The sequence below is a fragment of the Ranitomeya imitator genome, chromosome 4, assembly GCF_032444005.1.
Source record: "Ranitomeya imitator isolate aRanImi1 chromosome 4, aRanImi1.pri, whole genome shotgun sequence".
Taxonomy (NCBI): Eukaryota; Metazoa; Chordata; class Amphibia; order Anura; family Dendrobatidae; genus Ranitomeya; species Ranitomeya imitator.
Window position 1 is genome coordinate 188,200,247 of NC_091285.1, and position 24,538 is coordinate 188,224,784.

Here is a 24,538-nt window from a genome sequence, read left to right on the forward strand (position 1 = left end):
GGGGGTTTGATATCACCAGACAATACAAAGGTGACCTCAACCCCACAAATATGAACCCCACTTGCGACCGCTTCAAGTTCAAGTGCGAAGAGCAGGGCAAAGCACCAGAATTGGCGCATCTAATTCATGTGCCTTTTCTGGATGGCTGTGGGCTACTATTTTTAGGCTGGGGGGGTCAATATCCATGGGCCCTTACCAGCCTGAGATTACCAGCACCCAGCTGTCTGTGTTAGCAAGGCTGGTTGTCAAAAATGGGGGGGACCCCAACTCCGCTTTTTTTTTAATTAAATTGTTTATTTAAATAATAAAAAAAAACATCGTGGGGACTCCTCTATTCTTGATTACCAGTTTTGCCAACGCTGACAGCTGATTGTTCCAGCCCCCAGATGTGAGTTTTGACTGGCTGGTTATCAAAAATACAGGGGAACCCACGCCATTTTTGTTTATTTATAGCTCAGACGGCGTGTGACGCGCTACGAAGCGTGAGGTGAGTGGACCCTCTGGACCGTGGGAGAGACGAACCTCCGGGCGAGCTAACCTAATGGAACCGACCCCTATACAGGGACCGTCAGGCGCAGACCCAGAGGAGTCAAACCCACAGTGGCCGTACCAAGAGGGGCGGCTCAAGAGCGGAGAAAACAAGAACTAAGGAGCAAGGGAGGAAGGTGAGAGGTGAACAAAAGGACAAACTGGGAAGACTGGACCGAAGCACTGGACCAGGAAGATGGAGGTCAGACCGAGGAGCCAGGACAGGGGGTACCTGCAGGAGACAAGGAAACAGAGAGGAGCTTAATAAAGGAAAGACAAACGACACAGGAGAAAGCAAGCAAGGAGAAGATAACGGGCACAGACTACGAGGAACGCGAGAGACAGCGAGCACAGGCAGAGCGAACGGGCCGGAAGCACTTAGCAAAAGCTAAATGACAATCAGGCATAGCTAAGCAGGAAGACCGACCTTAAATACCGGAAGTCCTACTCGGATTGGCTGTCACGGGGAAGGAGGAGAAGCAGAGGAACGCATGCGTCCCTTGATGATTCCAGAGCGCCTGCGCCAGCTCCGGACGCCCTTGGCAGAGTGAGGAACCGGAAGTGAAGGAACCATCCGGGCATGAGCGCGCCGCGACCAGGAAGAGGAGCGGCGGGGACGCGCAGCGGGAGGAGGACGAGACGCCGCGCTGAGAGAGAGACCGGCACGCTGAAGCCTGGAGGAAGAGCGACGGTGGCGTGCAGAGACGACAGGAGCGGTAACAGTACCCCCTCCCTTACTACTCCCCTTACCCTGACTAGAAAGGAATTTGTTTAAAATACGAGAAGCATTGATATTCTCTATAGGTTCCCAGGACCTCTCCTCTGGACCAAAACCCTTCCAATCAATCAGGAAAAAATCTCTACCACGAATCTTTTTTTGAGCAACAATATCCTTAACCTCAAAGATGTTGTTATCAACACTGACGGGTGGAGAAGAGGTACAAGAGGAAGGATGAAAGCGGTTGAAAACAGCGGGTTTAAGTAGAGACACATGGAAGGTATTGGGAATACAGAGCGCGGCAGGCAATTTCAGCTTGTAAGCAACTTCGTTGACCCGACTCAGAATCTCAAAGGGACCAATGTAGTGAGGACCAAGCTTGTGGGACGGTATTTTGAGTCTGATGAATCTCGACGAGAGCCAGACTTTGTCGCCAGGCATAAAAGGAGGAGAATCCAAATGCCTCTTGTCGGCGTGGCTCTTCATTTTCAAAGCTGCTTTATTGAGTGCTTCTCTCACTTCACCCCAAATAGTGGAAAAACTCAAAGACAGCGAGTCGGCTGCTGGCACGCCAGAGGCGGGAGAGACCGGAAGAGGAATACCTGGGTGTTGTCCAAAAGCAATGAAGAATGGAGATTTTGTAGATGCCTCACTGGAGTGATTATTATAAGCGAACTCCGCCCACGGAAGCAGAGAGACCCAGTCGTCCTGATGGGCATTGATGAAGTGTCGTAGATAAGCAGCCAAAATTTGATTAGTCCTGTCAGCTTGCCCATTAGTTTGCGGATGATACGCGGAAGAGAAATCCAAAGAAACCTTCAAGAGTTTGCATAAAGCTCTCCAAAAACGGGATGTAAACTGGACTCCTCTGTCGGATACGATGTGCTGAGGGAAGCCATGGAGATTGAAGATGTTAGAGATAAAAACTGTTGCCAACTCAGATGCTGAAGGTAAGCCGGGTAGAGGGATGAAATGAGCCATTTTGGAGAACCGGTCAACCACCACAAGGACGACTGTACAACTAGAAGAACTTGGTAGGTCGGTAATGAAATCCATGGCAATATGCTGCCACGGCGCAGAGGGAACTAAAAGAGGAAGCAGAGTTCCAAAAGGAAACTGTCTAGGAACTTTGTTCTTCGCGCAGGAAGGACAGGATGCAACAAAGTCTTTGACGTCCAGACGTAGCTTAGGCCACCAATAATAGTGAGAGATGAGAAGAAAAGTCTTATTGGATCCCGCGTGACCGGCCAACTTAGAAGAATGGCCCCAACGTAACACCTTCTCTCTGTTACACTCCGGTACAAGGGTTTTACCTGGTGGAGGACAAATCATCCTCACGGGAGCCACGGCAATAACTTTGGAAGGATCCAAGATGTATGCTGGTTCCTCCTCTAAATCCAAAGGCTGAAAAGACCTTGACAGCGCATCTGCTTTGACATTCTTCTTACCCGGTCGGAAACGTAACTCAAACTCAAAACGGGCAAAAAACAGAGACCATCTGGCTTGTCGAGGATTAAGTCTTTGTGCTGTTTGAAGATAGGCTAGGTTCTTATGGTCGGAGTATATAACAAATGGATGTACGGAACCCTCTAGCAGATACCTCCATTCCTCTAAAGCCAATTTAATGGCTAGCAATTCTCGATCTCCGATAGTGTAGTTAAGTTCGGATGTTGAAAACGCTTTGGAGAAGAAGCCACAGGGAACCATTCGACCAACAGCAGACCGTTGAGAGAGCACTGCTCCAGCCCCCGTGGAGGATGCATCCACTTCCAAAATGAAAGGTTTGTTAATCTCTGGATGATGCAAGACTGGAGCGGAGGAAAAAGACTGCTTAAGAGATTCAAAGGCTCTCTCCGCCTCTGGAGTCCACTTCTTCGAGTCGGAACCTTTTCGGGTGAGAGAGGACAGAGGCTGGATCATGGAGGAGAAATGGGATATAAATTGCCTATAATAATTGGCGAATCCAAGAAATCGTTGGATGGCCTTCACCCCGCAAGGTCGTGGCCAATTGACGATAGCATTCACCTTCTCGGGATCCATTTTAAGACCAGAATCAGAGACAATGTATCCGAGAATAGGTAAAGAGGTCTGCTCAAAAAGACATTTTTCATATTTGGCGTAGAGGTGATTCTCTCTTAGACGTTGAAGAACCATGCGGACACTTCTTCGATGGGACGGTAGATCAGTCGAGAATACTAGGATATCATCCAGGTATACTACCAAGCAGGAGTAGAGGAGGTCTCGAAAGATATCGTTAACGAATTCTTGGAATACTGCAGGGGCATTGTAGAGGCCGAAAGGCATGACCAAGTATTCATAATGGCCATCCCAGGTATTGAAAGCGGTCTTCCACTCGTCACCCGGGCGGATACGAACCAAGTTGTAGGCACCTCGCAGGTCAAGTTTGGTGAAAATACGAGCTCCTCTAAGTCGATCAAAAAGCTCTGGGATGAGAGGAAGAGGATATTTGTTCTTGACTGTAATGTTATTCAACCCACGGTAATCTATACAAGGGCGAAGGGTACCGTCTTTCTTCTTAACAAAGAAAAATCCTGCTCCAGCAGGAGATGATTTCCGAATGAATCCCTTAGCAAGATTCTCCTGGATGTAGTCGGACATCGCCTGTGTCTCAGCAGGAGAAAGTGGGTAAATTCTACCTCTAGGTGGTGTGCTACCAGGAAGAAGCTCAATCGGGCAGTCGTAAGGACGATGAGGAGGTAGGTTCTCAGCCTCCTGTTTGTTGAAGACGTCAGTAAAAGACCAATAAGGAGGAGGTAATCCTGCGGGAACAGTGGCCGGCAGAGAAGGGGCGACTGGACAAACGGAAATTAAACACTGTTCCTGGCAAGTAGATCCCCAGCGAAGAACGTCACCCGTACGCCAATCTAGAGTAGGCTCATGAGTACGGAGCCACGGCAACCCGAGTAATAGAGCATGGGAAAGGTGAGGTAGTACATAGAAAACAATCTTCTCATGATGAAGAGCTCCGACTTGTAACTCAACCTCTTCAGTAACCAAGGTGATGACCTCTTGCAATGATCTGCCGTCCACCGATGCAATAAAACGAGGAGTAGCCAGAGTGAGAACTGGAATGCGAAGCATCCGAACCGCCTCAAGACTGACAAAATTACCTGCCGCGCCCGAATCCACATACGCGACCTCGGAAAAACGTTTGTGATTGAGGACTAATAAAACAGAAAGGGTTAAAGGTAGAGAGGAAACAGGAACACCTAGGGAGGCCTCTCTTACCTGTTCTAGGCTGAGGAGTTTTCCGGCATTTCAGGGCAAGCACGCAGCAAATGGGAAGCACTACCGCAGTAGAAACAGAGACCCTGGGTACGTCTCTCCTTACGACGCTGCTCCGCCATCTTAACACGATCCACTTGCATGGGTTCAGGTGATGGAGGAGTAGGAGAGGCAGAGAGTCGAGGATTACTGGACTGACGAGAAGGATGCATAGAAATATTAGGTCTCTTCTCCCTAGCGGCTTCGCGAGATCGCTCTTGAAAGCGAAGGTCGATGCGTGTGGCCAGGGAAATAAGATCCTCCAAGGTAGAGGGGGTATCACGACCTGCAAGCTCATCCTTGATCCGACTCGACAGGCCTCGCCAGAAAGCGCCAACAAGAGCCTCGTTGTTCCACCCTAGTTCTGAGGCTAAAGTACGGAACCGGATGGCGTATTGGCCTACCGACAGACCCCTGATGAAGGTTAAAGAGGGACTCTGTTGTAGAGGCCAGACGTCCAGGTTCGTCAAAGATCTTACGAAAAGTCCCAAGAAAGTCCTCTAAATGGGAGATTAAAGGATCGTCACGCTCCCACAAGGGGTTAATCCAAGCCAAAGCCTCCCCCTCAAGATGAGACACAAGAAAAGCCACCTTAGCCCGATCAGTGGGGTACTGTTGGGGAAGAAGCTCAAAGTGGAGACGGCATTGATTTAAGAAGCCTCTACAGAGTTTGGGATCCCCACTAAACCTGGGAGGCTTTCCAAGGCGAGGAGGTGGGTGAGGAATGGAAGATGGACTAGAATCGAGAGAAGGGACCTGAACGGAAGCTGAGGACTGCAAACTAAACAGGCGATCATCGATGGAGGCCATATAACTCAGCATGCGAGCCTGAGTATCTCGCTGCTAAGTAAGCTCCTGCTGAAGGCTAGCTAATTGAGCGGCGTTAACCGGATCAGCGGCCTGTAAGGAAGACAAGCGAGACTCCATAGTCTTCATAAAAGACATAATGCGCTGCTGATTCTCGCGCAAGATAGCCAACTCCTTCTGGGCCGAGAATGGGGTACCAGCGGGGTCCATGGCCTGATTGTACTGTGACGCGCTATGAAGCGTGAGGTGAGTGGACCCTCTGGACCGTGGGAGAGACGAACCTCCGGGCGAGCTAACCTAATGGAACCGACCCCTATACAGGGACCGTCAGGCGCAGACCCAGAGGAGTCAAACCCACAGTAGCCGTACCAAGAGGGGCGGCTCAAGAGCGGAGAAAACAAGAACTAAGGAGCAAGGGAGGAAGGTGAGAGGTGAACAAAAGGACAAACTGGGAAGACTGGACCAGGAAGATGGAGGTCAGACCGAGGAGCCAGGACAGGGGGTACCTGCAGGAGACAAGGAAACAGAGAGGAGCTTAATAAAGGAAAGACAAACGACACAGGAGAAAGCAAGCAAGGAGAAGATAACGGGCACGGACTACGAGGAACGCGAGAGACAGCGAGCACAGGCAGAGCGAACGGGCCGGAAGCACTTAGCAAAAGCTAAATGACAATCAGGCATAGCTAAGCAGGAAGACCGACCTTAAATACCGGAAGTCCTACTCTGATTGGCTGTCACGGGGAAGGAGGAGAAGCAGAGGAACGCATGCGTCCCTTGATGATTCCAGAGCGCCTGCGCCAGCACCGGACGCCCTTGGCAGAGTGAGGAACCGGAAGTGAAGGAACCATCCGGGCACGAGCGCGCCGCGACCAGCAAGAGGAGCGGCGGGGACGCGCAGCGGGAGGAGGACGAGACGCCGCGCTGAGAGAGAGACCGGCACGCTGAAGCCTGGAGGAGGAGCGACGGTGGCGCGCAGGGACGACAGGAGCGGTAACACGGCGGCTGATGAATGCTTCTATCAGCCACCGCCTGCTTTCACTGTTATTAGTGGCAGCAGATGTAGGCTGATGGGAGTAATATTCCCATTAGCAGCCACCTGCTGTCGCTGTTATCAGTTGAATATAACTCTCGTCATTCTTCCCTGCTCGCACTGATCGGCACAGCAGGGGAGATTGAGGAGAGCCAGGGAACAGCACTTACTGTACCACTGCTTCCCAGCAACGGTACGTATGGTTCTGATGCGGCACATGGGCAGCACATGGTTTTCACGCGTATGCAACAAGTATTGCACACATGGACACTGATATCTTCGGTACTGGTTTTTCCGGTGTCGGAAATATCAGGAGGACGTGTGAAATTGGCTTAAGACCTAATACCTATCGAAGTGAGTGAATCCCTACAACCCCTGGATTATTTCCCTGAGTGTAAATTGCAAAATGGGGTCACTTTTTGGTAATTTCTGCTGTATTGGAAGCTTAGGCAGGATGCAAATGGTGCCCGCAAACTACCATACTCCAGGAAACTACTCCCTAAAAGCCAAATGGCGGTCTCTCACTACTGATCCCTGCTGTACACCCAAACAGAAGTGTATGACCACATATAGGGTATTGCTGTATTTGGAAGAAGTTGCTTTATAAATCTTTGGGTCTATTTCATCCTATTATTCTACGTGAAAATTAAAAATTTGGAGTAAAATAAAAATTAGTTTTCAAGTCCCAATTTTATACAATTCTGTCACTCACCAGTGGGATCCATCTGCTCATCATAACCCTAGATGAATTCCTTGAAGGTGTAGTTTATAAAATGGGGTCATTTTATAGGGGTTTACTGCTCTTCTTGCAATAGAAGGGCGCTGCAAGTGTAGTATTGTGCACGCAAACCATACGAGCAGTCTGCTTCCCAAAGCGGCGCTCCTTACTTTTGGAGCCCTGCTGTGCTCACGAACACTAGCTTTCCCCAATATAGTGGGCATTGGTATAGTCAGGAGATATTGCACAACATATTGGGTTGTTTATTTTTTCTTGATACGCTTGTGAAAAGGAAAAATATGGGTCTAAAGCAAAATTTTGTGGGAAAAATTTTTCTTTTTCATTTTCACTGCGCAATGTTATAAAATTCTGTGAAGCACATTGTCACGATTCACACCGTGACCGTCACCCTCACGTCACAGATCGGGGTGACTTTAGGCCAACAGACGGCTATCACATGTGCAGGGGGCTTATCTTAGTTATCCCTCTACTGCTACAATGTGATGGAAAAACACACAAGGCTATTGACCTCTTAGTTTACAGCAGTAGCTTATTTTAGGTATCCCATTGCTCTTGAATATACCACGAACTGCAGGGATTTATGTATATCCCGCTTACAGTTCCACTTGAAACTTGCAGCTCTCTGGCGCCCCCCTTACTCTCAGGTCAGATTAGATACTGCACCTAGGATAATTAGTCGCCAGAAAGGCTGCCTGCTATGTACTGGCTATTGGGCACGCTGCAGCGAGGCAATTTAACTACTCCCACTCAGGAAGGAACATTATTTATCAACGCCGCAGTCACTACAATGACTCCCAACTACCCAGTACAAAGGTATGCTGCCACCATCTTCGATTAAACGGGTCCGAAGCTAACCCAAAACAGTACCGTAATTCCCTTCAGAAGACTTAGGGTACGTTTTAGAGCAGGAAGAACGAAAAAAACTAGTAATTTGAACATTTACTCCAAAGAAGCCAGCGTTTTATCAAAATTTTACAAGGATGTTACAATATGAGACAATTGAAATATGTACAAGGTAATTATAAAAATAACAGGGGTTAAATGAGAAATTAACACTTACATGTGTTCAGGACATTGCAGGCAACCAGGGTAGTTCCCATATGTCCCAATGCATTAGGACTGGCAGTCAGGCTCCTCAGGTCAAAACTAACTTCTGGGGGTCTGGCAGAAACTTATAAACCGCAGCCCGTGACATCACCAACAGGGCTGGCTTACCCAGACCCTCCTATCTCTTCAGTCTTACTAGATTTAACACAAGTTTGTCTAATGCCTGTATCTCCGCTACAGAACGTGTCAGGATCATAACACACCCAGCATTCATCTTGTATTAAGATTTGCTCTCTATAGATACTAAATTCAGGCTAGTAGGGACACTAAGTTCCAGAGAAATCTGTACTCTGTCCCTGTTGGACTTGGATGCTCCTGCTTTAGCAATATGTACTCATTATTTTCCTAGCCTAAATCGTTGGCCCAATATCTTGCAATATTAGGACAAAGGACTTCATGTTTTACAAGGGAGATCCGACCAGTTTAAGCTGGTACAACTGTCTATGCATCTATACCGATCGTAAAAATTCCTATAGGAGGGGCATGAGGGATTTGGGAGTTGAAAGTCAGGAATGCAGCAAGAAGCCATAAAAGCTCTTCTACACACACATTCAGAAACAAAGGGAGGGGTTTTTTTAGCCCGCAGCTTTTGGGACCATGGTCAGAAGTGCAAAAATCCCTCAGCTATGGTTTTTACATTATCGTGACATACATTTTCCTCACACACGTGTGGGTTCAAGGTGCTCACCACAACGCTAGATAAGTTCCATGAGGGGTGAAGTTTCCAAAATGGGTTCACTTGTGGGTGGGGTTTCCACTGTTTAGACACATCAGGGGCTCTGCAAACACGACATGACCAATTTTGCTCTCAAAACGTCAAATTCGGCACCTTCCCTTACAAGCCTGGATGTGTGCTCAAACAGTAGTTTTCCATCACCTATGGACTATTGGTGTCCTCAAGAGAAACTGCACAACAAATTTTGAGGTCCATGTTCTCCTTTAAAAATTTGGGTCTTATTGTAATATCTTTACAGGAAAAATGATAATGTGCATTGTTTTTTCTTCGACATTGCATTTATTATTGTGAAGCACCTAAAGAATTGGTAACATCTTTAATGTAGTTTTGAGCTCTTTGGGAGTATTATCACTTTTTGTGTATTTTCTGTCACATAGGCCTTTTAAGATCAGGTGAAACTGCATGGGTTAATTCCTGCTCCACCTGGGCAAGGAGACTGTTGACTCAGATACCCTTCCAAGTAGCACCCTTCTTCAGGACAAATGACAGTGGTCACTGTTGGGCTGCCGTCACACTAGCAGTATTTGGTCAGTATTTTACATCAGTATTTGTAAGCCAAAACCAGGAGTGGGTGATAAATGCAGAAGTGGTGCATATGTTTCTAATATACTTTTCCTCTAATTGTTTCACTCCTGGTTTTGGCTTACAAATACTGATGTAAAATACTGACCAAATACTGCTAGTGTGACGGCAGCCTTAGAGATAGGCGGACACTTGGATGTTCGGGTTCGGCCAAACCGTTACAAAAAGTTTGTGTACAGGATCAGTACCCATACCACATTCAGTTGAATGGGTGGCTCGAACATCCAGTGTTTTCCAAGCTGTCATGTGCATGAGAGTGCAGCAAACACCGTTTCTGATCGGCTGTAAAATCATCACCTCTTGTCAGACAGCTGCTGTTCCCACACTGTCAAATTATATCATGAGCCCGCAGCTATGATCGAAGGTATTAAGTTTACCTCCGGTCACTGGTGTCAGCTGATGAAACTACTGCTCCCATCAACCGACGCCTGCTGCCACTAATAATATTGAGAGCAGGAGCAGCTCATGAGCGTATTAATCAGCCTGTTCCTTCCCTGTAAATAAATAATGGCGTGGGTTCCCTGTATTTCTGATAAGCAGTCATGCAAAACTCACAGCTGGTGGCTGCAACCCTATGCTGCCAGCTTCAGCAAGGCTGGTTATGCAGAATTGTGGAGTCCTCACACCATATTTTTTTTATTATTTAAATAATAATTAAAAATAAAAAAAATGACGTGGCGTCCCCCCTCATTTTTGACAACCAGCCTTGCAAAAGCATACAGCTGGGGGCTGGTATTCTCAGGCTGGTAAGGGGTCATGGATATTGACCACCCCCAGCCTAAAAATAGCAGCCCGCAGCTGCCCAGAAAAGGCATATCTATCAGATGCGCCAAGTCTGATGCTTTGCCTGGCTCTTCCCACTTGCCCTGTAGAGATGGAAAGTGGGCTTTATATTTGTGGGGTTGATGTCACCTTTGTATTGTCAGGTGACATCAAGCCAACGGATTAGTAATGGAGAGGCGTCTATAAGACACCCATCCATTAGTAATCCTATAATTATATGGTAAATAAAGAGACAGAAATAAAGCTTTAATATATTTTCTAAAATATAATAGCCCAACAACATATAAGACAACAGATCATTATAATCACAAGGTGCAAGTGCTCATGTGTAACTGTGCTCAAGTTAAAAATGTGTTTGATCTCGCCAAGATAAATTCATTCTCTCCGTTTTTCATCCACCATTGAAGAGAAAAAGAGGGGGGAGAAGGGGTCCAGTAATTGGGATAAAGTTAGCAAAAGTCCCTATACTACTCCTTGTCGTGCCCCTGCTTTTACTCTCGCCCTTACAAGGGCAGTACCCAAGTGTAAGTCTGTTCCTCAATTACCCAAATAACCAGTGTACCTCCCACTTAAGTCACTTTAAATTTGATGTCCCTAAAAAAAGGTTTGCAACTTTTGTTGAAAAAATTGCTTATAAACTTTTAACCCTTCTAACTTCCTAACAAAAATGTTTTTAAAATGATGCTGATGTAAAATAGACATCTGGTGAATGTTATTTATTAACTATTTTCTGTAGCATAGCTCTTTGGTTTAAGGGCATACAAATTCAAAGTTTAAAAACAGCAAAATTTTAAAAATTTGTCACATTTTCCATATTTTCATAAATAAATTCAAATTATATCGACCTAAATTTACCACTTACAAGAAGCACAGTAGGTTATGAAAAAGGTGTCTCTCAGCATCAGTGGGATCCGTTGAAGCGTTCCAGCGTTATTACCACATAAAGTGACATTAGTCAGAATTGAAAAATGATAGAACGCTGTAGACAAGCCCTGAAAGGCGATGGCCGCATCTTATAGCAGCCAAAACAGGTGGCAGGTTCTCTTTTAAGTTCAGCAAGTGGATGACTAAGTAGCAAGTGGAAGTTTGATTGGTCAGATTTCAGAATGCAAGACAGTTTTTTTTTTCTTCTTTTTTTTTCATGAAACAAAGGTCAAGCACAATAATTTTTCTGGTTGTACTATATCTAATTTTCATCTGCAGCTAATTGCTTATTTATTGGCCCAGTCAATACATTTATTCTCAATGACTTTTGCGTGTCAATCAATTGACATGTGCTTCTTTTTTTATTTTGTATTAATTATTCTTCAATTGTTTATAGGCCTGTATGTCTTCTGAACATTCTGACATTACTTGCCCGGATAAAATGATGTCCAAGGATGTTGCATGTCCAATGTGTGATTTTACATTCCCTGCAACCGAAATTGAAAGACATGCAGCATACTGCGATGGGGTAAATTTTCAGCGAGAATTGACCGGTTAGTATAGACTGTAATTTAATTTAATGTGAACCTGTAAATTATTTGTACTATTAAATTGTCATTTTATATAAATAGTTGTGAATATTTTTCTGCCCAATGATGACAGAAGTATTCTAGGAGTGATACCTTTATTGGCTAACCAGAAAATAAAGGTATCACTCCTAGAATACTTCTGTCATCATTGGGCAGAAAAATATTCACATCGATTTTTCTGGCTAACACGGAACCACAATATAATTTGTTATTGTGCATCATATATAAATAGTTCTAATTAATAATTACTCGTTACTAGAGCTTTGCTAGTGTTCTTCATCTACATTGTTAGTAACCATATAAATAGTTTTTCACTTGGTAATGTACTCACACAGCAGATTTATGTATGTCTTACCATTGTAATGTCAATGCGTGTCTTTTTGCTTTATTTGTTTAGTCTTGCGATCAAGGAATAATTTGCTGAGAAGTCGTGATAGATCATCCATCAACTTAACTCCTAAACGCTATGGCAAGTAAGTAGGTATGCTCATTTTTCTTACCTTGACATAGGTGAATAGTATGCGGTATAAGGCTTTGTGCCCACGATCAGTAATAGTATGTTTTCACTGCATCCAAAACAGTGTTCTACCTTACGCCCTTTAAAACACACGTGTTTTTTAACTATGCAGATTTACTGCATGTAATGACATTCTATTGGGGTAAATGCGCACAGAAGACTAGGCGTCTCCGCTACAGAAATTGGCATGCTGCGGTTTGGAATAGTGCACCACAGGTGAGTTTACACAGCGTTAAAAAGAAGCACAGTAATGTACAACGCAGTATAATTATGCTACGTCCAAAACGCTACTATTCCTGATCGTTGGCACGCAGCCGAAGGAAAAAAAAATGCTATTGACTTCTGCATTAAAATAATGTTGCTTTTCCATGGCATGGGAATGTTTACAGTGCAACAGAGTAAGTTATTACAATGAAATACCTGAATTTACAATTAATTTTATAAAAAAGTATTTATGATATCAAAATAAATACATTCATTGCAGACATTTTAGGTTTAAATTGGTTGTCCACTATTAGAACAACCCTTTCTTGATCTAAATGTTTGGCCTCGATAAAATAAGTTATTCTCAACTGTAATCGATAAAATGAAAAAACGTATTCTCCTCTCCTGTGCCAGCCCCATTCCAGCGGTGTCAGCACTTGCGTTCCCAGGGCTCTTGTGAACATGAAGAAGTGAGAGAGCAGCCGCAGCCTTGACTTCCTCTTCATGTTCAATTTGTTCGAAGGTGGGCCAGTGATGCCAGCGCTGATTGGGCGCAGGGCTTACGTCTCATAACAACCACACGAGAGCCCCGGGAACGTGAGTGCCGACACCGCTGGAGCAGTGCCAACACAGGGGAGTTTACGTTTTTTTCATTTATCGATCGCAGTATTTAGAAGGCACCCCCACGACATCATCATGAGGGCTCGATCGTTGCCATGATGACCCGATGTCGCCATGGCTCTAGCAAGTTAGGTAGATCATGCGCAGTGCATGATCTAACTAACCTGTGTCAGTGCAACACTGACAGTTAGAAACCTTTGCAATTTTTGTGCACTGCAATGTTTTATAACAGCGGTCAGAGCTGTGAAAGTAAGAGTCCCATAGAAGGACTAAGTAAAAAGCAAAATTGTACAAATATTTTGTAAGCAATTAGAAAATAATAATTAAATAAAACTGTACCAATAAATTTCTATTTTTATGTAAAAAAAAAAAAGAACACTTTTTGTTATCGCTGTTTCCGGAACGACCTGCCCGATGAAACTGTCACACTAGTTAGTGCCGTCCGTGAACATAAAAACTATGCTTTTTCATCATACTGCCGAACAAAAAGTGGAATAAAACGAGTTAAAAAAGACAAATGTAATAAAAATGGTACCGCTGAAAACGTCATCTTGTCCCACAAAAAACAAGCCCCCATACAGCTCCATCAGCGGAAAAATAAGAGTTATAGCTCTCAGAATAAAGCAATGCAAAAATAATTATTAAACAGTTGGTAAATAGTTAGTATTGTGTAAAAGCGCCAAAACATAAAAATATATAAATGTGGTATTTAGTGTTGAGCGATACCTTCCGATATCGGAAAGTATTGGTATCGGATAGGATCGGCCGATATTCAAAAAATATCGGATATCGCCGATACCGATACCCGATCCCAATGCAAGTCAATGGGACCAAAATATCGGAATTAAAATAAACCCTTTCTTTCCTTGTAGGTTCATTCTACATGAAGGAAAACAACTAAGAATAATGCAGGATGTACTTGGGGAGGTGGCGGAGACATTAAAGTCATAGAGGTTTAGCCCAATCAAATAGAATAGCATGTTTTTTTTGTGTTTTTTTAAAGACGTTCGGAGTGACAAAGATATTGACTATGTAAATATTTTTTTTATTTTGTCAGATATTGATGTTTCACTATTCCACGACCTTCCCCTTCTTTTTTTTTTTTTACTTTTCCCACACTTTCATCTTCATCATCATCAGCATCTTTGACATCAACTTCTTCTTCACCTGATTCATCTTCTTCATCCTTTACCTTTTGTTGTTTTTTTTTTTTATTACATTCTTCATATTCATTTTATTCAACTATTATTATTCTTTCCATTCTACATATTCATTTTATTCAACTGTATTATTCTTCCTATTCTACTTCTTCATCATATTCTCATTTGTGACAGGCATTCCCGTAGTTGTTATCTATAAAAGTTGGAAGATTACACCTTCCGTTCTGCCAGTCACAAAAGTTACATTTGTCCGCGTTCAGTTTGGCCTGCAGCATCAGGCTTTATCCAGGGGCACCACGAGGAGGAACGGACTCACCCCCATACACTGCTTAGTCTTCTTCTGCATATAATTGAGATAATATCTTTTGCTCTGATATTAAGTGTTATGCTTAATGTTCTTCTGCTCTTTGTTCTTCAGCCTCTTGTTCTTCTGCTTCTTGGTCTTCCATGTCGTCGTCTCCAGTGTCGTCGTCTCCGCCGTCGTAGTCTCCGCCGTCGTCGTCTCCGCCGTCGTAGTCTCCGCCGTCGTCGTCGTCATCGGGGTGGTCTTCCGGGTTGTCGTCGTCGTCGTCATCGGGATGGTCTTCCGGGTCGTCGACTTTAGGGTCTTCAACTTGGTAATGTAGCAGAAGGTACAAGAAGGCTGAGAAAATGCCAAGAACCTGATGATGGAACTGGAACTCGGATGGCTACCCGAAGGTTCAAGAGCCTATGGAACTACCGAGGACCAGCTGACGTTACTGGAACCCGGTTACTAAGCAGGTGGTACCCGTGCTAAAAAGCACTACCAAGGACCGCCTGACGTTGGCGGAACTCGGATACCCAGAAGGAGGCACCTAAGCCAAAGGCTCTGCCCGGAACCAGCTGACGGTACTGGAACCAGGATGGGGAGCAGAAGGTACAAGAGCAAAAGACACTGCCGAGAACCAGCTGACGGTGCTGGAACCAGGTGGTGGACCCAAAGGCCCACAGGAGAGGAGAGAACAGCTAGGCCGCGAGGCAGCCGCAGTTACCGAAGCCCAACAGTCCTACAGGGGGAGCTGGGCCTACTGGCACTACAGAACCAGCCTTGACTACCAGTTCACGCAGCCCACATAGGAAGCTCCTAAAATGGAGGCACCCTGGAGTTGGCTAACCCGACCGCACCACGACGGGGCAAGCATAGGCGTCTCAGTGAGCTTGACACAACCCGGAAACAGCTGACGGTGCTGAAACCAGGTTTGGCACGAGGGAGTACCTGTGACAAAACCACTGCCGAGAACCAGCTGGCGGTGCTGGAACCCAGATGCGTTGCCCCAGTGTGCAAGAGCCAATGGCACGACCGAGGACCAGCTTACGGTGCTGGAACCCGGTTACTAAGCTGTAGGTGCCCGCGCTTAAAAGCACTACCAAGGACCGCCTGACGTTGGCGGAACTCGGATACCCAGGAGGAGGCACCTAAGCCAAAGGCTCGGCCCGGAACCAGCTGACGGTGCTGGAACCAGGTGGTGGACCCGAAGGCCCACAGGAGAGGAGAGAACAGCTAGGCCGCGAGGCAGCCGCAGTTACCGAACCTCAACAGTCCTACAGGGGGAGCTGGGCCTACTGGCACTACAGAACCAGCCTTGACTACCAGTTCACGCAGCCCACATAGGAAGCTCTTAAACTGGAGGCACCCTGGAGTTGGCTAACCCGACCGCACCACGACGGGGCAAGCATAGGCGTCTCGGTGAGCTTGACACGACCCGGAAACAGCTGACGGTGCTGAAACCAGGTTTGGCACGAGGGAGTACCTGTGACAAAACCACTGCCGAGAACCAGCTGGCGGTGCTGGAACCCAGATGCGTTGCCCCAGTGTGCAAGAGCCAATGGCACGACCGAGGACCAGCTGACGGTGCTGGAACCCGGTTACTAAGCTGTAGGTGCCCGCGCTTAAAAGCACTACCAAGGACCGCCTGACGTTGGCGGAACTCGGATACCCAGGAGGAGGCACCTAAGCCAAAGGCTCAGCCCGGAACCAGCTGACGGTGCTGGAACCAGGTGGTGGACCCCAAGGCCCACAGGAGAGGAGAGAACAGCTAGGCCGCGAGGCAGCCGCAGTTACCGAACCCCAACAGTCCTACAGGGGGAGCTGGGCCTACTGGCACTACAGAACCAGCCTTGACTACCAGTTCACGCAGCCCACATAGGAAGCTCCTAAACTGGAGGCACCCTGGAGTTGGCTAACCCGACCGCACCACGACGGGGCAAGCATAGGCGTCTCAGTGAGCTTGACACAACCCGGAAACAGCTGACGGTGCTGAAACCAGGTTTGGCACGAGGGAGTACCTGTGACAAAAACACTGCCGAGAACCAGCTGGCGGTGCTGGAACCCGGATGCGTTGCCTATCAAAGATTGTCTTCCTAGAGCCCCAACTAGCGGTGCTGGAGCAAAGGGTAAGCAGGGGGAGCAGAGTGTAGGCCGAAGCCTGCACTGGAGTCAGCTTTGTGTCTGCGTTGCGTTTGCAGGACACTTTGCCGGCTACACAGCGGGGGAACAGCTGGCGGTGCTGAACCCCACCAACACATTGGCTGGTGTTTTTCTCTGTGCAGCTAGCACTTCCGGGCAAAAACTAGCGGTGTTATAGCCCAGGGGCAGCAGGAGGAGGAGAGGAGCAGAGTGTAGGCCGAAGCCTAGTTGAACCAATTTCAAAGGTAACCTTTAACCCCCCCTCAGGTGTTACAAAGTACAAGAGCCACACCTTGTGCAGCATTAATGCTGCACAAGTAAAAGGTTGCTCTATTAATTTTTCTACTTGCACACGCTGAATGCAACACGTACACAATTTAGCCCATTCTACAGTCAAACTGTAGTTGAGGCGTGACTTGTATTTTTAAGGAGACGCAGCATAGGTGTCCCAAATAACGCCTTTGTGCTTGGCGCAGCTTCCTAAACGTTGTTTTTTGCTGTACAGGAGTCTGCGTTCTTGTGTTATCCCTTGGCAATGCCCTGTTAGCGCTGCCCGTCTTATGACCTCATTTCATGTTGGCCACTGCGGTTAACGATGGCCATAAATCCCAGACCCACAGTGCCTTTTCATAAAGTCACACTGCGGTGCTGGGATTCGTGGCCTTGAGCAGTAAATCTTTTCGACGCTCACACACGTCCTTACACCTGCTTCAGACTGGGCAGACTCTGCTGATCCCTTTTCGCATGCCGCGGCCATGAGGCCGCACAGTCTGAAGAAGGCGGAAGGAGATGAGTGACGACAGGCGAACATATGCACTGCTCGTGCCCATAAACCACACCCTCGCTGACAAAATAAATAAGACAACGAGGGGCATTGTTTCACGCAGGGCGGATGCACAGGCACAGCCAGCTAACCATGATGTCAAAAGACGGGAAGCGCTACCAAGGGGGGTGCTGCGTATCATTAGGAAAGTCACACCTCAGGGACAGTGGAATGGTCTCAATGAGACACATTTTGTACGTGTTGAGTTCCACGTGGGCAAGGAGAAAAAGTCAGCCACCTTGTACAAATGCAGCAGTACTGCTGAACAAGGTGGCTGTTATACATAGAAACACCTGGGGGTGGGGGGCAGGCTCCCTTCAATTTCAGTTCATGTGCCTGCATGGCGTTTGCAGGTCACGTTGCCGGCTACACAGCTGGGGAACAGCTGGCGGTGCTGAACCCCACTGACACATTGGCTGGTGTTTTTCTCTGTGCAGCTAGCACTTCCAGGCTAAAACTGGCGGTGTTATGAGCCCAGGGTCAGCAGGAGGAGGAGAGGAGCAGAGTGTAGGCCGAAGCCTAGTTGAACCAATTTCAAAGGTAACCTTTAACCCCCCTCAGGTGTTGCAAGGTACAAGAGCCACACCTCGTGCAGCATTAATGCTGCACAAGTAAAAGGTTGCTCTCTTAATTTTTCTCCTTGCACACGCTGAATAAAACACGTACACTATTTAGCCCATTCTACTGTAAAACAGTAGTGGAGGCGTGACTTTTCTTTTTAAAGAAAAGCAGCACAGGTGTCGAAAATAACACCTTGGTGCATGGGCGCAGCTTCCTGAGCGTTGTTATTTGCTGTACAGGAGTCTGCGCTCTTGTTATCCCTTGGCCATGCGCTGTGAGCGCTTCCTGTCTTCTGACCTCATTTCATGTCGGCCGTTGCGGTTAGCGATGGACATGAATCCCAGACCCACAGTGTGTTTTCAAAAAATCACACTGCGTGGCTGGGATTCGTGGCCTTGTGCAGTAAATATGTTTGCCGCTCACACATGTCTTTACACCTGCTTCAGACTGGGCGGCCTCATCTGATCCCTTATCGCATGCCGCGGCCATGAGGCCGCACAGTCTGAAAAAGGCAGAAGGAGATGAGTTAAGACAAGCGAACATATGCACTGCACATGCCCATCAATAACACCCTCGCAGCCAAAATATATGAGCCAACGAGGGGGGTTGTGTCGGGCAGGGCGGACGCACAGGCAGCCAACCAATGATGTCAGAAGACGGGCAGCGCTACCAAGGGTGGTGCTGCGTATCATTAGAAAGGAAAGTCACACCTCAGGGATAGGTGAATGGTCTCAATGAGACACATTTTGTACGTGTTGAGTTCCACGTGGGCAAGGAGAAAAAGTCAGCCACCTTGTAGAAATGCAGCAGTACTGCTGTACAAGGTGGCTATTAAACATAGAAACACCTGGGAGTGGGGGGCAAGCTCCCTTCAATTTCAGTTCATGTGCCTGCGTGGCGTTTGCAGGTCACGTTGCAAGCTACACAGCAGGGGAACAGCTGGCGGTGCTGAACCCCACTAACACATTGGCTGGTGTTTTTCTCTGTGCAGCTCGCATTTCCGGGCAAAAACTAGCGGTGTTTGAGCCCAGGGGCAGCAGGAGGAGGAGAGGAGCAGAGTGTAGGCCGAAGCCTGCACTGGTGGCAGCTTTTGGTCAGTTGTGCCAGCGTGGCTTGTGCTGGACACGATGCCGGCTACACAGCAGGGGAACAGCTGGCGGTGCTGAACCCCACTAACACATTGGCGGGTGTTTTTCTCTGTGCACCTAGCACTTCCAGGCTACAACTGGCGGTGTTATAGCCCAGGGTCAGCAGGAGGAGGAGAGGAGCAGAGTGTAGGCCGAAGCCTAGTTGAACCAATTTCAAAGGTAACCTTTAACTCCTCCCCTCAGGTGTTGCAAGGTATAAGAGCCACACCTTGTGCAGCATTAATGCTGCACAAGTAAAAGGTTGCTCTCTTCATTTTGCTCCTTGCACACGCTGAATAAAACACGTACACTATTTAGCCCATTATACTGTAAAACAGTAGTGGAGGCGTGCCTTTTCTTTTGAAGAAGACGCAGCACAGGTGTCAAAATTTACACCTAGGTGCTGGGCGCAGACTCCTTACCGTTGTTATTTGCAGTACAGGAGAGTGCGCTCTTGTGTTATCCCTTGGCAATACCCTGTTAGTGCAGGCCGTCTTATGACCTCATTTCATGTTGGCCGGTGCGGTTAACGATGGCCATAAATCCCAGACCCACAGTGCCTTTCCATAAAGTCACACTGCGGTGCTGGGATTCGTGTCCTTGTGCAGTAAATATGTTCGCCGCTCACACATGTCCTTACACCTGCTTCAGACTGGGCGGCCTCAGCTGATCCCTTATTGCCTGCCACGGCCATGAGGCCGCACAGTCTGAAGAAGGCGGAAGGAGGGGAGTGAAGACAGGCGAACATATGCACTGCTCGTGCCCATCAATCACACCCTCGCAGTCAAAATATGAGACAACGAGGGGCGTTGTGTCGGGCAGGGCGGACGCACAGGCACAGCCAGCCAACCAATGATGTCTGAAGACGGGCAGCGCTAACAATGGGGGTGGTGCGTGTCATTAAAAAGGAAAGTCACACCTCAGGGACATTGTAATGGTCTCTAATGAGACACATTTTGTACGTGTTGAGTTCCACGTGGGCAAGGAGAAAAAGTCAGCCACCTTGTACAAATGCAGCAGTACTGCTGTACAAGGTGGCTGTTATACATAGAAACACCTGGGGGTGGGGGGCAGGCTCACTTCAATTTCAGTTCATGTGCCTGCGTGGCGTTTGCAGGTCACGTTGCCGGCTACACAGCAGGGGAACAGCTGGCGGTGCTGAACCCCACTAACACATTGGCTGGTGTTTTTCTCTGTGCAGCTAGCAATTCCGGGCAAAAACTAGCGGTGTTAGAGCCCAGGGTCAGCAGGAGAAGGAGAGGAGCAAAGTGTAGGCCGAAGCCTGCACTGGTGGCAGCTTTTGGTCGGTTGTGCCAGCGTGGCTTGTGCTGGACACGATGCCGGCTACACAGCAGGGGAACAGCTGGCGGTGCTGAACCCCACTAACACATTGGCTGTTGTTTTTCTCTGTGAAGCTCGCATTTCCAGGCAAAAACTAGCGGTGTTAGAGCCCAGGGTCAGCAGGAGGAGGAGAGGAGCAGAGTGTAGGCCGAAGCCTAGTTGAACCAATTTCAAAGGTAACCTTTAACCCCCCCTCAGGTGTTGCAAGGTACAAGAGCCACACCTTGTGCAGCATTAATGCTGCACAAGTAAAAGGTTGCTCTATTTAGTTTGCTCCTTGCACACGCTGAATAAAACACGTACACTATTTAGCCCATTATACTGTCTAACAGTAGTGGAGGCGTGACTTGTCTTTTTAAGGAGACGCAACACAGGTGTCAAAATTTACACCTAGGTGCTGGGCGCAGATTCCTGAGCGTTGTTATTAGCTGTACAGGAGTCTGCGCTATTGTGATCCCTTGGCCTTGCGCTGTGAGCGCTGCCTGTCTTCTCACCTCATTTAATGTTGGCCGTTGCGGTTAGCAATGGATATGAATCCCAGGCCCGCAGTGTGTTTTCAAAAAATCACACTGCGTGGCTGGGATTCGTGGCCTTGTGCAGTAAATATGTTTGCCGCTCACACATGTCCTTACACCTGCTTCAGACTGGGCGGCCTCAGCTAATCCCTTATCGCCTACCACGGCCAGGATGCCGCACAGTCTGAAGAAGGCGGAAGGAGATGAGTTAAGACAGGCGAACATATGCACTGCACATGCCCATCAATCACACCCTCGCAGCCAAAATATATGAAACGAGGGGGGTTGTGTCGGGCAGGGCGGACGCACAGGCACAGTCAGCCAATGATGTCAGAAGACGGGCAGCGCTACCAAGGGGGGTGGTGCGTGTCATTAAAAAGGAAAGTCACACCTCAGGGACATTGTAATGGTCTGTAATGAGACACATATTTTACGTGTTTAATTCTACGTGGGCAAGGATAAAAAATCAGCCACCTTGTACAAATGCAGCAGTACTGCTGTACTAGGAGGCTGTTATACATAGAAACACCTGGGGGGGTGGGGCCAGGTTCCCTTTAATTTCAGTTCATGTGCCTGCGTGGCGTTTGCAGGTCACGTTGCCGGCTACACAGCAGGGGAACAGCTGGCGTTGCTGAACCTCACTAACACATTGGCTGGTGTTTTTCTGTGTGCAGCTAGCACTTCCGGGCAAAAACTAGCGGTGTTTAAGCCCAGGGTCAGCAGGAGGAGGAGAGGAGCAGAGTGTAGGCCGAAGCCTGCACTGGTGGCAGCTTTTGTTCTGTTGTGCTAGCGTGGCTTGTGCTGGACACGTTGCCGACTACACAGCAGGGGAACAGCTGGCGGTGCTGAACCCCACTGACACATCACCTAGTGTTTTTTCTGTGTAGACAACACTTCCAGGTGGCAACTGACAGTGTTGAAACCCAGGGAATCAAAGAGGAGCAGAGTGTAGGCCGAAGCCTGCAGTGGAGCAAGTTGAAAGGGAACCTTTAACCCCCCCCCCAGGCATTTGTTGCTGAAAGAGCCATCTTGTACAGCAGTAATACTGCACATGGAAAATGGTGGCTCCGAAAATTATGCTCCTTGCAAACGCTGAAGTACATACTCATATAATGTGTCCCCTCACACTGTCAAACCGTCCCGGAAGTGGGACTTTCCTTTGTAATGTGACACAGCAAAGCCGTCATTCCAACCCCCTAGGTGCTGTGCGCCACCTCCTCAACGTTGTTTGGTTCTGTCACGGAGCCCGCGCTGTAATGTTATCCCTTGGCCATGCACAGTTAGCGGTGCCCGTCTTCTGACACCATGTAGGTGTCAGGCTGGCAGTGCCTGTGCGTCTAAGCTGCCCGAGATCCAACCTTGCAGTGTCATCTAATGTAGTCCCACTGCGGGCCAGGGATCCATGGGCATGCACAGTGCATATCATCGCCTCTCACTCACCTCCTTCCTGCTTCTTCAGACTGTGCGGCGTCACGGCCGTGGCATGCTATTAGGGATCAGCTGACGCCGCCGAGTCTGAAGAAGCGTGAAGAAGGGAAGTGATAGGCTAGTATATGCACTGCGCATGGCCATGGATACCAGGCCCACTGTGGGATCACATTAGACGACACTGCGAGGTGGGATTTCGGGCAGCGTGGACGCACAGGCGCAGCCAGGACGACGACAAATGATGTCAGAGGACGGGCAGCGCAAACTGTGCATGGCCAAGGGATAACAGAACAGCGCAGGCTCCGTGACAGCTTAAAACAACGCTGAGGAGGCAGCGCATGGCACCAAGGGGGTAGGAATGACGGCTGTGCTGCGTCACATTACGAAGGAAAGTCCCAGCTCCGGGACGGTATAACGGTATCAGTGAACACATTTTATAAGTGTTAAGTTCTGCGTGTGCAAGGAGCTAAACCAAAAGAGCTACGTTTTCCTTGTGCAGCATTAATGCTGCACAAGATGGCTCTTTCAGTAACAAACGACGGGGGGGGGGGGGTGTAAAGGTTCCCTTACATTTAGGTTGTTGTGCCAGCGTGGCGGTCGCAGGACACATTGCCGGCTACACAGCTGGGGATCAGCTGACGTTACTGAAACCCAATAACACTGGGTCGTATGTTTTTACTGTGCAGCCTGCACTTCTGAGCCGCAACTGGCGGTGTTGGAGCCCAGGAATAGCAGTTCAGGTGGTAGAAAGATGAACACAGCAGGAGACCTGGATGACACCCAATTACTTAATCAGGCAGAGGAGTGGCAAATTCCTGCGAGATCCAGGCCTGGTTCATTTTCAGGAAAGTAAGCCGGTCAACGTTATCGGAGGACAGTCGCATGCGACGGTCTGTTAGTACACCACCTGCGGCACTAAAGACACGTTCCGATAAGACACTAGCCGCAGGGCAAGCCAGCACCTCCAATGCATACTGGCTTAGCTCTGGCCATGTATCCAGCTTAGAGACCCAAAACTTGAACGGGGAAGAGCCGTCTGGGAGTACAGTAAGAGGGCAAGCCATGTAGTCTGTCACCATCTGACGGAACCGTTGCCTCCTGCTGACTGGAGCCGCCGGTGATGGTGTAGACATTTGGGGCGGGCACACAAAAGTGTGCCAGAGTTGTGCCATACTGGGCTTGCCTTGGGCAGAGGCACTGCTTCTGCTCCCTCTTTGGGCAGAGCCTCCCCCACTGCCTCGACGCACTGAGCTGCTTTGTAAAGCACTAGCAGCACTCCTCTCAGTTGGACAGGAGAAGATGATGGAATTCACCAGTGTGTCGTGGTACTCCCGCAATTTACGCTCCCGGGTCAACGCTGGGATGAGGTTTTGGACGTTGTCCCGGTAGCGAGGATCGAGGAGGGTGAACACCCAATAATCAGGCATGTTGAGAATGTGGTCGATGCGGCGGTCGTTTCTCAGGCACTGCAGCATGAAATCCACCATGTGCTGCAGAGTGCCAACTGGCCCAGAAACGCTGTCCCCTGCTTGAGACATGATCTCTGCCCGCTCGTCATCACCCCACCCTCGCTGTACACACTGACCACTGGACAATTGTGTCGCTCCCTCCTCTGGACGGAGCTCTTCCTCCTCCATTGACTCCTCCTCATCCTCCTCACAAATTGGCCCCTGCGTACCCCTTTGTGAGGAACCACGTGGCGCTGACTCTCCAGAAGCTGATGGAAAAGGTGACTCCTCATCCTCCACCTCTTCCACAACATCATCCCTTAACCCTTGCAAAGTTTGCTGAAGCAGGCAGATAAGGGGGACAGTCATGCTGACTAGTGCATCATCTGCACTTGCCATCCGCGTGGAATAATCAAAAGGACGCAAAACCTGGCAGACGTCCTTCATAGTGGCCCACTCTGTGGTTGTGAAGTCTGATCGGCGCTGACTGCGACTTCTTTGCGCCTGATGCAGCTGGTACTCCATAACTTCTTGCT

General features: G+C 48.2%; 1 protein-coding gene across 4 annotated transcripts in view; it reads left to right on the forward strand.

Moving 5' to 3' along the window:
- Positions 1–24,538, forward strand: part of UIMC1 (ubiquitin interaction motif containing 1) — a 219,413-nt gene that overhangs the window by 143,588 nt on the left and 51,287 nt on the right. For 2 of the 4 annotated variants that reach the window (XR_011320708.1, XM_069764181.1), the window contains exons 9-10: positions 11,637–11,793; positions 12,227–12,310. Coding sequence is in view for 3 of the 4 variants with exons in the window: in XM_069764181.1 (XP_069620282.1) it covers positions 11,637–11,793; positions 12,227–12,306 (237 nt within the window). In the remaining variant the exon portion in view is untranslated. The remainder of the gene's footprint in view (positions 1–11,636; positions 11,794–12,226; positions 12,311–24,538) is intronic. The other 2 variants (XM_069764179.1, XM_069764180.1) reach the window with 1 other exon arrangement.